Genomic DNA, 12,973 nt, shown 5'->3' on the forward strand with positions numbered 1-12,973 from the left:
ACAAATGGGCCTATAATGCTACTCCATGTCCGTTTTTCAAAAATACTGAAGCCGTATGTGAAAAGGCAAGGCTTATACATGGGGCCATTAAACTCCATTCCCCCTATTTTCAGACTATCAAAGCTCTGGGCTGATGACCACCAAACACTATTAGAGAATCTGATACATCAGCAAAATGACACCAGCCATAGGGAACGTCACTCTCGTTCTGGCAGCGGGAACTTCAGTCTGTACAGCAGATTTTATACCGCTGAAATGCATATGGGCGTTTCCATAAAAAAAAGATGTATTGTTTCAGTCCTGAACACATCAACAACGTTCAACAGGAAGTTCCACTGGTGAGTCATTACCTGTGACATAATGGACACACATATGTAGGAAGAACACAAAGGTAATGGACTCTTGAGTCTGTTTAATTAATGAATAAGGAGGTAGAGAAAGAAAGAGTTAGCGATGTTTGTTTCTGAAAAGAGAAAATGAAGGAAGAGAGAGTCGGAGAGAAATAGGTCACTGATGTAACTCTGGTTAATAACATGACATCGTCACAATGGTCTCACTGTGATTTCAGACTGCCCATTTCTCTCTTGAGCCCTTCGCATCCCCTCATCCCTCTCGTCCTCTCTCCCTTCTTCAATTGTTCACTCCATCCTGCTCTCTCTGCCTCCCACTTTCACAACACACACAGACCTCTCCCTTCTCCTGTCTCCCTTTTTGTTTAACGAAGAACTGCTCGATATCACTGTCCACCCACGCTGTTCTCTCCCCTCTACTCTTTGTGTCGTCTCCATCCTCTCCCTGTCCAACTTTCTCTCCCTTCCACTGAACAAAGGGACAAGAAAAATCACAGCCACTGTCGGTTATTTCCTTTCCACACTTTTCCCATTTTCTCACTTGATCCTGCGCTGAATACAGATGCAAAGTGGAGAGAGAAAGAAGAGGGGAGAGGGAGGAGAGATGCTGGAGGAGCAAGTTTGTTTGCCTTCCTCTGTATCTGTGTGACTATTTCAATTCTTTTTGGTTTGGAGAACAACCGGTATATACGTTGTGCAGTAATGTGAGTCTAACCGGCTGTGTCTGGACTATAGGTCTGCTGATCTCATGTGGAACAGATTGGGGGTTCACTCCTGTGCTGAAGGGCACAAGCTTTGACAGATGTTGAGACAAGGAGTCGTGTTTTTTTTCTGAGAAACAGCCCTGACCCCTAGGACACTCTCTTGGATGTAAAGCTTCCCGTTCCTCCACTTTATACCCCACACTTAGTCACAATGAAGTCTTTGAGCCAATTAAAGTAAAGGAATTCAGCTAAACAGCAACAAACAACCCTGAGCTGGGGGAAGACTGTTCAATAGTCCCTCACAGCAGTGCTTCATTACTATTGGCTGGAAAATCAATAGGAGACTGAGACTGAGCTCTAATTGGTTCCCAAAGACTGCAGAAACACACATCCGTGAAAACACATGCACAGAGCAATAGAGAGAGAAAGACAAATACCATATGGGAATAGCAAGTTCAGACTTCAGATCAATTCTAATTTATTCACCCCGGGTCAGTATCAGAAGATCCATGTTGGACGTATTGCAGAGATCTCACAACTGTGAGGTTTGAACCTGTGTGTCAGTCGATTTTACCCGAAGGAACTTTACTATACTAGCAATAATAACTTTATTTGTATAGCACATTTACAAACAATGATAAAATAACTATGCACTGTAATTCTGGGTAAAGTCTGAACACTTCACAGTCAAAGTTAACTATGCACACGCTAACAAAATTAAACAAAATTTGACATTTAGCCACAAGAGACTAACAAAATCAAAGTCCTGGATCAAGTACATGACTTTGTAAAGGATAAAGCTGATATTCTGACATTAGTGACAGTTCAGCTGGAATGAATGAATGAATGGGCTCAGGTGGAGAGTCACACATGTGTTATTACAGTAAATAAGAATATCCTGAGTGACAGAACATGTTGGCTTTGGTCTTTTTATTCAGTTAGTTTACAATAAGCCAATACCAAAGGTAACATCAAGCCAAGACCTGACACTGTGGTCCACCCCATTATAAGTGTGTGTGTGTGTGTGTGCGTGTGTGCAAGTGTGTGTGTTTATGTCAGTCACATGCCGCAGCAATGTCAGGACTGACAGCATTAATATTTCAGCTACAAGGTGGAACAAAGTGTCTCTCTCTGGATTCCCATAACAGACTCACTCACTCATTTAGATACAACACACATACAGACACCCCAGATAGGCATGAAGACACACAAATGCCCGTGGAAAATGCACTTGCACATGCTCACTCATGACACAGACACACACAGCTTGTGGCCTGAGAGGGATCGTAGCTGCTATTAAAAATTGATTAGCTGTCATAGTATCATTTTCCCCCAAGGTCAAGTCGCAATCTGTGAGTGAGTGAGTGAATGTGTGTGTGCGCATGTGTGTATGTGTGTGTGAGTGAGTGCAAAATGCTGGCTGGAGAGATGAAAGGGATGGAAAAAACTCCCACAGTCTTTCATTGTCATTCAGATATGGAAAAGAGCTGAGAGGATAGGGATCAAGGGATGGTAGGGCAGGAGATAAAACTTATCCATACAGCAGGAAGAGAAGAGAAGAGAAGAGAAGAGAAGAGAAGAGAAGAGAAGAGAAGAGAAGAGAAGAGAAGAGAAGAGAAGAGAAGAGAAGAGAAGAGAAGAGAAGAGAAGAGAAGCTCCACATGTGAACTTTTTAAAGAGAAGATCCACATGTGAACTTTAAAAAAAATATGTGGATCAGTTTAGCAGACAAAAAATAAAATAAAATAAAATAACATAAAGCAGACATGCCGTACGTACTGCATTTAGGCATGCTAGGGCTTTTTAATAAATACTAACATTAGTATAACATGTTCATAATGACAACTACCATACTAACATGGTAACATTTGCTAATATGCACTCAGCACAAAATTGAGCGGAGCCTATAATGGGGAATGTGAGTAACCTATTTGGTCACAACCAATATCTTGGGTTGCTGTGGCAGCACCTGTAGACTCAGTGGTCTGTCATTAATCAAAGACTACAGTATAAGACGTTCTTATATATTTCAGGTTTATGTGACTCCTGTAAAGGGCTTTTAATGCAGTGACACTGAGCTACAGCTGCCACGATCCCATTGGAGATTGACAGACTGACATCAACATCTTTCTTGTCACTGAAACATGGCTACACAGCAACAAATAATCACCATCTGCAGGGACTCGTGGTCCAAAAGAAAAGGTGCACAAAAAATGCTGTGGTTGTGTCCAGATAATATTCTCCGCTGACGTAGTTTATAATCATGAAGTGTTTTGCTACAGTAGCTGCTGGGGGAATTGTTGTTATTGTGGTGGTTTACCTTTGAGAGCCTTGCAGCTGTATCAGTGATCAACACTGATACAGTACAACTCACCCCAACAGATTTCTCAACCTCGCTGGTGACTTCAATTACAGTAATGTCTGCACCAATTTTCATGACATCCCGTCCAATAATTGTTGAAATATTGGATGTGAGATTTAGATTAATTCAGGGCAAAGGCATCAGGCATATTAACATTTCCTACCCTTGTGCCATGCCACCAGAGCTTCAAAAACTAAATGAATAAAATAACTGTAGGACAATAAATAGGCAATGCTGCAAAATTCTACATATTACGTACTACTGTTTATTAATCTATTGTTTTAATGCTTTTATGTATATAAGAAAAAATCAATCATGTTTTCAGTGCACTTTGACCAAAAAGAAAAAACCTATAATTACATAATTTGTCTTACAAAGATTAGTTTATCTCAACCGCTGCTGAATGAGTGAGTGTCATTGTGTGTGAACTTTGATGAAGCCCATCGCTGAAATTTAGTTATTTTATATGAATAGAAAGAGTAATCAAAAGGGAGGCTATCTAAATGCTTTTTTATTCTTTATATCTATGTAACTTTACAGTTGGTTTTTCCAGGTGCTAATACATGTACAGCTTAATTTCCACGACCAATACACATCTCCTCCGCCTGCAGTCAGTGGTCTGAATGAGGACTCCCAGCTGGCTGATTTGATTAAAGTGAGACGTAGCTTACCAACAACATGTAGAAAGGCTCCATGTACAGAAATAACAGAGGGGAGCTTGAGATACAGATGCCTCTCAGACAGATCCAGTGAGGGATTATATTTAATTTGACATCCCTAAGGGGAACAAGACTGAACCCTCGCCATCTTTCTTTCGCTCTTTCTATGTAATACACCCCCCCCCACCCACCCCCCACCCGACACACACACACACCACAGTACACCTGACCTGTGCAGGTTGATTTCCCCTGGCTTTATATGTGACGTCTCAATCTGTTTTCTGCCATATTAACATCGGGGAGAACACAAACCCCCCATCACACCCGCAGACAAGCCTGTGTATTCTTCAGGATGTATCGTACCCACTTCCACCGGGGGCTTTGCTGCTTCCTTGACATCTTCTATTGTACACTATAATCCTATGAATTTGTGAGCATGAGAGCTGGTGTGCGAGCGTGAACGTGTGCAAATGCCATTTCAGTGGGGAGCCGACCCCCACTGCAGGTGACATTTTTACTGGAGAAATGTCACCACAGCCATTTTCATCCCATATGTTTGTGTGAGTGTGTGCGTGCGCGTGTGTTTGATTAGGTCTTGGCAAGCTTCAATTGATTTCACAGAAGAGGCTTGTTATGGTCCAAATACCATAAATATCTCCATGCCTTGGTACCACTGCTTCTTCTTCGTTTATTCGGATGCTTTTCAACCCACAGCAGTGACCACCTTTCAGCAAACACGCCCGTACAGGGAAATTAAAAAATGACAAAAACCTCATTGTTCACTTTGTAGATACAATATATCTCTTTTGTTAAATTTTTGCACTGACGTATACGAATGATAAGCTGTGGTTTAACAGGAGGTTAGGTCCCAGGCTACAGTATTTCTTGGAAGACAGCCAGTCTAGCTTTACTTAAAGCTAAAATAAGCCAATCATCATCTGGCAGTTTCATATTCAGTGGGAAAACAGTACACTGATATTCAATGGACAGATATGAGAGTGGGATTGGACTTCTCATCTCACTCTCACCAAGAAATATATATTAGTAGTACAGCGGTTAAGCCCTCAAATCAAGGGGAATTGTGCACTTTTTGAAAGAAACATGAAACTTCTACCATAGTTAGTTTATGCCATGAGGTTTATTTTAAGATCGGGAGGGAAGTCGGATTTGACCTCTGAGGCCCGGGAGAGGTCAAATCCAAGATGGCCGCCAATAATATTCAAAAATGCCTATCGCTGGAACCAAACACAGTAGAAAAACACTTAAGGTGTCATTTCCCACTAACTTTTGGGTGCCCATTCTGTTGGTGATACCTTTGAGACCAATAGAATTCAAGAAAATGCATTTAGATCAATGTGGAGGTCAAATAATGCAGACATAGGGAGGCGAACGGTGCAAAAAGGTAGTTTATTTCCAAAATAATAGCCTAACAGTGATGATGATGTTAATAATGATGATAATAGTGCCAATAATAATAATCATTATCATAATAAGTTCTTTTTTTTAACTGATTTATTATTAACTCATTGGCTGCCAGCCATTTTCAGAGCAGAGAGCTGCATACTGCCAGCCGTTTTAGAGCATTTTTTACAGATCTTTCAAGACCCACAGAATATTGTGTTCATGTAAACATGTAAACACCAAAACTACCAAGAGAAAGAGTAGACTCTATTCTTTCATTAGGAAAAAAAGTTTGTTTCGACCTTTTTCCATTCTTTAGTAAACGGCAGTAGAACATTGGCTGGTTTCGCCAAAAACACCTATTATTGACCAAAACACCTGTTTTTGACCAGAACACTGAGAAAACAAGCTTTTTGTGGAAAGAAACATGTCAAGCAGAACAGTGACTTTGAAGTTAATATACAACAGAAACAACATGTCTATAGACATCAATGGCAGCCAATGAGTTAAAGAGACACTGTCTCTCGGCTCTGTTCGTGGCACTAGTACACCACAGCCGCTTGTTACTCTCTCCCTGGCTCTCAGGCTCTGGTCCACTTGGTGCTCCTCCTCCTCTATCCTTGCCTGACTGAGGGCTGCCACCGTGCCCCTGGTCCACCGGTGAGGGATGAGGGGGACTGCCAACTGGGGGCCCACGCCCTCAGACCGACAAAAGCTTGGATCATGGGCTGACTTTCAAGAGATCGCAGCGAGGGAGCTGCTCCGCTACGTACGAAACCCTGACCCAGAATCAGGTCGTCTGCAAGTGATTTAGCACCAGGTTCTCCACAAACATGCGGTGCGAGATTGGAGAGGACCGGCGGACCACCACCCGGCCACGCGCCAACCCTGTCACCAACGGCTCTACTCGCTGTAATCAAAAGCCGGTTGTCAAGGGGTTTTGCTAGATAGTAGGTAGGGACAGTGGGAATCTCGTTCATCCATTCATGCGTGTCACTAATTAGATGACGAGGTATTTGGCTACTGGGTCATACGGCTTTCCGTGTTTACCTGCACGTCAGGCGCCATCGTGAGTACTACGACATGATACAGCCCATACGGACCCATTTCTGCATCAGCAGCTGGTCCGCCACCTTCTATAATCATTACGAGCCCAAACTGCCCCCAGCTGACCGCCAGCCGGTGGGATGCAGCCAGGCGGGGTTCCCGTTATAGAGGGCCAGCCAGCGTCGTGTAGAGGTCCCCTCAGGGCACCAGCCACCCTTGCGGCCGTCCCTCATCCCTTTGAGGACCAGCTCGGCTCCTGGAGAGGGCCGTAGTCCTCAATCCTGGAACGGCCATACCTAAAACGTGACGTCAGCCGACTGCCTTCCACTGATCGGGCAGAGCGTTGTCACTGGAAGAGTCGTGAGCGCGATGTCCGACATGAGAATTCATCTGTACCGAGACAGTTGTTATTCCTTCACCCGAGTTAAATGATGCTGTGTGGAAAACCACGCTGTGGTCCGTAATCGAGGAACAGACAAGTTAGTTTGGAGCTGACGAGAAGATCGAAAATAGAGAGAGAAACAGTGTGGCCTTGCGATCCCCCCACCCCTGCTGAGGAGGAACTAGAGAACTCAGCTGTAATGGAAAAGCACCTTTACTGAGCCGTGCCGTGACTGTGTAGTGGAAAAGTGCCAATAGTTACTCCCGCCGTTTACCTGCACTTCATTAAATTTCTTCACTTTGACATTCAAAGTAGAGTTCTCAACGGGCCTGAAAATTACAACCCGACCTGACCCGGCCCGTGGGTTTTAAGCCCGGACCCGACAGAGCTCGATACACCAGCATTAGTTGTCTGGCCAAACCCAGCCCAGCCCAACAAAAAAAAAGAAAACTAAACTAAAAAAGTGACATGCTTTCTTTGCAGCGAGAGCAGATGGTGCCGGTGACGCAGCAGCACCTTATCAGCGGGTGAAACTGATTCAATTTCGGCCACAAAAACATTGTGGTTTTTTGGAGATACACACAGCATCTTGTGCCAAACCAACCCGACCCATCGGCCTTACTCGGGTTTGGGTTGAAATTGAGAACTGGGCGAAAGCACATTGTGTCAACTCCCCTCCATGGGCCTTCGCAATGCTTCCACACAGCATCGGACACCACCAGCCAATGTTCTACTGCCGTTTACTAAAGAATGGAAAAAGGTAGAAACAAACTTTTTTTTCCTAATGAAAGAAGAGAGTCTACTCTTACTCTTGGTAGTTTTGGTGTTTACATGTTTACATGAACACAATATTCTGTGGGTCTTGAAAGGGTCTGTAAAAAATGCTCTAAAACGGCTGGCAGTATGCAGCTCTCTGCTCTGAAAATGGCTGGCAGCCAATGAGTTAATAATAAATCAGTTAAAAAAAAGAACTTATTATGATAATGATTATTATTATTGGCACTATTATCATCATTATTAACATCATCATCACTGTTAGGCTATTATTTTGGAAATAAACTACCTTTTTGCACTGTTCACCTCCCTATGTCTGCATTATTTGACCTCCACATTGATCTAAATGCATTTTTTTGAATTCTATTGGTCTCAAAGGTATCACCAAGAGAATGGGCACCCAAACATTAGTGGGAAATGACACCTTAAGTGTTTTTCTACCGTGTTTGGTTCCAGCGATAGGCATTTTTGAATATTATTGGCGGCCATCTTGGATTTGACCTCTCCCGGGCCTCAGAGGTCAAATCTGACTTCCCTCCCGATCTTAAAATAAACCTCATGGTATAAACTAACTATGGTAGAAGTTTCATGTTTCTTTCAAAAAGTGCACAATTTTCATGCTTAGCCGCTGTACTATAGAGGCGTCGTATAGCTCAGAGGCTAAATTGCTGCATGTCTTTTCCCCTCCCTCTGTCTCCCCATTTCCTGTCTCTCTCCAACTCACCTGTCCATTAAAGGCATAAAAGCACCCAAAAATACTTAAAAATTAAGCAATGTATTTCCAAAACATATACATATGTATTCCCTATTTATATATTTCCTTTCATTACACCCTTGTTTGAGGAAAAGATGGTAAAACAACTGGAGTCTTTGATTAAAGTTCCCCACAGTAACACATATCACTGGGAGAAATCCACATGACTGTGAAAGGCGTGTTTTTTTGTAATTAAACAGCAGTTGTAGGAAGCATTTGTACACAGCAGCAGGTTGGGCCACACAAGCTGATCAAATCTATCGCAAGATCACAGAGGATCATGGGAAGCACAGGCATGAAATGAGATAAAGGGAGACAGTGAAGATGGTTTTTCGGTGACCGCAGTTTTGAACATGGACAAACTGTGTGTTTTCTTTGTGTGTTGGGGTGTGTAATATGAGTATTATTTGGCTGTTGTGTAAGTGGGTGCTTGTAAATATGTGAGCGTGAGTCTGTCTCCCTGACGACTGCGGAGACATCTGTCACCTCCATATGGAGAGAAACTGAGATAGGGGCTCAGAGGAGCGACAAAACAAAAAGAAGAAAAAAAACCCAACACATATAATGATCAGTTGCATAAAAAGTCTAATAAATGAGGAAAACTAAACTGAATATGAGATTTCAAGATATGTGAAAGCATCATTTTATAACTCACATTTCTGTAAATGATGACTTCATCAGAAGTGCAGCTTTAACTATTATATATTATATTTGTTAGTATTCGTTAGATAGCAGACAGGCCAACAAGACAGAAAAAATGCTAAATGAGATCATGAATCAGACCCAAACCACAACATGGAGAGTTTGTGTGATTCAGATCAAGCAAATAGCTCCACATCAATTGGCTGCTGATTCACTTTATTACATCTGAGTTTTTCAGATTGTTTCCTAATGCTCTAATTTTTTTTTTAACTACATCTTTGTTACTGCCATTCTGGATTAATTATAGCAAAGAGTCATTTTACTACATCTCATTATAAGTTAATTGAATTGATATGAGTGGTTGGGTTTCTCCTCTCATCTAGTATTTAATATAAATGTCACGCAACGAACACACTTTAAATTACATGACGTAGCCAAATGGTTGCAGGCACACAACAAGTCTTTGTGGGTTGTTTCTGTCTGGCTCTTTACTGTCTGCTGTCTAATAAAGGTAGTCCAGTAAAGGTAGTCACACATTCAAGTGCACACACCGAGACAGACAGGAGCTCAACGACACAATATCTGCACCCAGCTGTGATTCACTCTTGCCCATGTGCACATGTGCACAAAAACACAGCTGCACATGTGTGTGAACCCTTTTCACTCTCTGTGTACAGTAACGGACACTGCTGTTTTGATTTCATATCCATTCTCATTCATTTTCCAGCAGTAATACAAACACACACACACACACACGAATAGTCAGTGAGCCTCAAACTCAAACTGTGGAGGAGGGGGCACTAAAAACTCATTACATGGACGATCAATATTGCACACACTTGAGAAGCATGACCCCCCCCACCCACCCCCCTCCACCCCCTCACATCCACAACACACACACGTTTCATCAACCACGAGCAACGGTGACAGATGACTTTTGTCAGCCTGAGATGTGTTACCGTGGTAACCATTAGGCTACATTTCGGGATGGTACAGCAGGGGTGACGCACACGCAAGTAGACACACACACACACACACACACGCACACACAGACAAACTGGCCAAGGTCACGACAACAGCTGGGGATTTTAGCACATTCCTGTAGATTGTGGACTCAAACTAAAACCAAATCAGTGTTAGTTACTCTTGTGACATGTTACAAGTCACATAAAACTAATTATCAACACTTTCTAGTATTAACTAACAGTCCTCTTAAACAGGGAAAAAACAAACATTTTGATTTGTCCTCAATTAAACAGATAAAAAACAAAGAGACTTGGACTTGGCCCTGGTTTGAAGTGATAAAACGCTTTTGACCTTAATTGAATCACGGGTTTCTGCACAGCTCTGGCCTAAGGCATGTGTTGAAATCCAGACAAGGAGGATGATGAGTCACATGATGAGAGTTCACATCTACAATAATAAACTTTTTAGTCTTTACTGAGAGAAGGCATTTGGTGGTGCACATGTCAGAAAAATCAATGGATGCCAAGTGATGAGTCTGACTAACCTCTTGCCGTGAGTCATGTGCCATTTAGAAGGAAAATAATGGAAATTCCTGCCTAGTCATCAATACCCATTTACACCTGGTATTAACGTGCATTTTGGGTAATTGGATTACATTGGGATAGTGATTGACCACACAAATGTAGAGGTGCACACAGCTATAGAAGCAATTATCCAGTAAATACACGAAGCAGTCTCTCATCTCATTCTCTATTTTTTTTTTCTTTCAGCATCTTGGTTGTCAAATAAAACTTTTCCACTGCTTCAAAAAGCAAGTAAACACAACTTCATGGATGACTGCCATGTTTTTCAGATTTTTTTTGTTGTTGTTTGATGTATTCTTGGACCCTTTTACTCAAGTGGGCAATGTGACCATGAGCTGAACATAGCAACTGGATTTTTAATGTGGACACTGGAGACACATTAATACCTGATGAAAAGTTGATGAAGTTAAAATCAAAGTAGGTACAAAACTGAAGATACCTGTTTTGTATTTTGAGTAAATACGGTGTACAAATGTATAAACGTCAGAGTAAATGTGTTCTCTTACCTTTCCAAGCCCAGGTGTATCTTTTATCTTATTGGCTGCACGGAGGAGGCAGGGTGGGGCCGGGGGAGGGGCCATCAACAGGGCGGAGCTGAAATTGGTGGGGAACAGAGGGGGGTCACAGGACGGTGACGCTGATGTCACTGGGGCTGTGACTGCGGCGGTCTTCTGCTTCTTCTTTTTGGAGGCCAAGTTCAGCTTTTGTGCAGCTCTAAGAGAGGAGAGCAGAGAGGGAGAGGAAACAGGATCCAGTCAGTCTCATAACTATGTTAAAACCAATAACAGTAAAAACAATATCATAAACATGACATTGCTTCAGATGAGGACGGACAGGAACTACGGTGGCACATGTGCATGACTACATGGGTCTGTAATTACATCCCTTCAGTTTACCACACAACAACCATGGCAAATATGCTAATTGCAGAATAGAATTTGATTACACACCCTTCAACACATGTACACACAAGGACACACACACACTGCTGTTTACATATGTAGCAACATCTGGATGGGGAGTGGTTGGTTCATTTGCTTTCTTGCTGCTCGACTCATTTTAGCATTTTAGCTCAAAAGGAGCCACCAAAAATTATATTTATATATTCTCCATCTTTCCTGCGCTCTGATTCTCTTTACTCCTACTTACTCCTTCCCTCCCTTTAACTCCAACTTCTAAACTTCTTTGTCCTTCTTTTCTCCTCGCGTTCTCATTTCTTACCTCAACACAGCTGCGTCTCTCTCTCTGCCTCTCTCAGCACATCAATGCATCATTTTTCAAGTCAAACTTTTCCATCTTCCAACTCTCTTTCTTTCTTACAAAGCAGAAATTTCCTATATTTGTGTCTGCTGTTTTAACCTATATGAAGGAATTCACAGTAAGGAGACATTTATTACCAGCACTGTCTTCGCTAAAACTATCATGGCCGAATGATTTTAGCCCGGCCAGTGGTGAGAGCTGGCTAGTGAATAATGTGCCTAATTTTGTAATACTTGATGACAGTTTGGGAACACGGGGGCTCTGTTAAAAAGATATTTCTTAAGGGAGAGCCAGTGAATTTGCTCCCAATAATTCACCGTAGCGATTTTACTGTCATTCTTCACTGTATATGTCAATGCATTTCCTTCATAGGGATTTTAGAAGCCACAACTCAAACAGGCATATTTTCTGGCGATCTGAGTCACATACAGCAGCTGTATTAACAAGACCATAAAATAAAATACCTCTAAAATGGCACTGGCAGGGATTCATGCTCAATTCTGGTTTATACTATCCTCGTATATTTCTAAGATTATGGAGAGAGAGAGAGAGAGAGAGAGAGAGAGAGAGAGAGAGAGAGAGAAGACCTTGCGCCCTGACACACTCTCTGTCAAAGAGCCATATTCTCACACCATTGGCTTTCAATTAACTGCAGCAGGTTACAGAAATGAGACTGAGGGGGAGCGAGGGAGAGAGAGAGAGAAAGGGAGAGTGGGGGGAAAAAGGGGGGAGAGTCAAATAGAAGAGAGAGAGGTACAGTGAAAGGGGGGTGGGGGGTGAAGGGGAGGGGGATTCAGTGACCCGTGGAACGACGAAACGTTTCACCATTTGACTAGCTCTCCCAGGAGATTTGTGTGTGAATCTGTGTGTGTGACTGTGGATGTGTGTGTTAGTGCATCTGCAACGCGGCTCCACGAGCAGACCCCTAAGTGGTTCCTCACCGTGTGCCAGCTAAGCTTAGGCTACATACATACTGCAGCAAATGTGATCCGAAGCAATTACTGGTTTTCTTATTATACTACATGAATGCTTAAAGCCACCCTGGTGGCATGAAGATACATGTGTAGAGCGGATTATAAAAGCTGGTC

The 12,973-nt window shown here is 42.5% G+C and overlaps 1 protein-coding gene across 4 annotated transcripts in view; it reads right to left on the bottom strand.

The window, feature by feature from the left end:
* Nucleotides 1–12,973, bottom strand: part of kif26ba (kinesin family member 26Ba) — a 76,886-nt gene that overhangs the window by 29,023 nt on the left and 34,890 nt on the right. For all 4 annotated transcript variants that reach the window (XM_085763956.1, XM_085763949.1, XM_085763942.1 and 1 more), the window contains exon 5: nt 11,132–11,339. In XM_085763956.1, coding sequence (XP_085620082.1) covers nt 11,132–11,339 — 208 coding nt within the window. The remainder of the gene's footprint in view (nt 1–11,131; nt 11,340–12,973) is intronic.

The sequence above is a fragment of the Trachurus japonicus genome, chromosome 3, assembly GCF_045865225.1.
Source record: "Trachurus japonicus isolate A0001 chromosome 3, Traja_1.0".
NCBI lineage: Eukaryota > Metazoa > Chordata > Actinopteri > Carangiformes > Carangidae > Trachurus > Trachurus japonicus.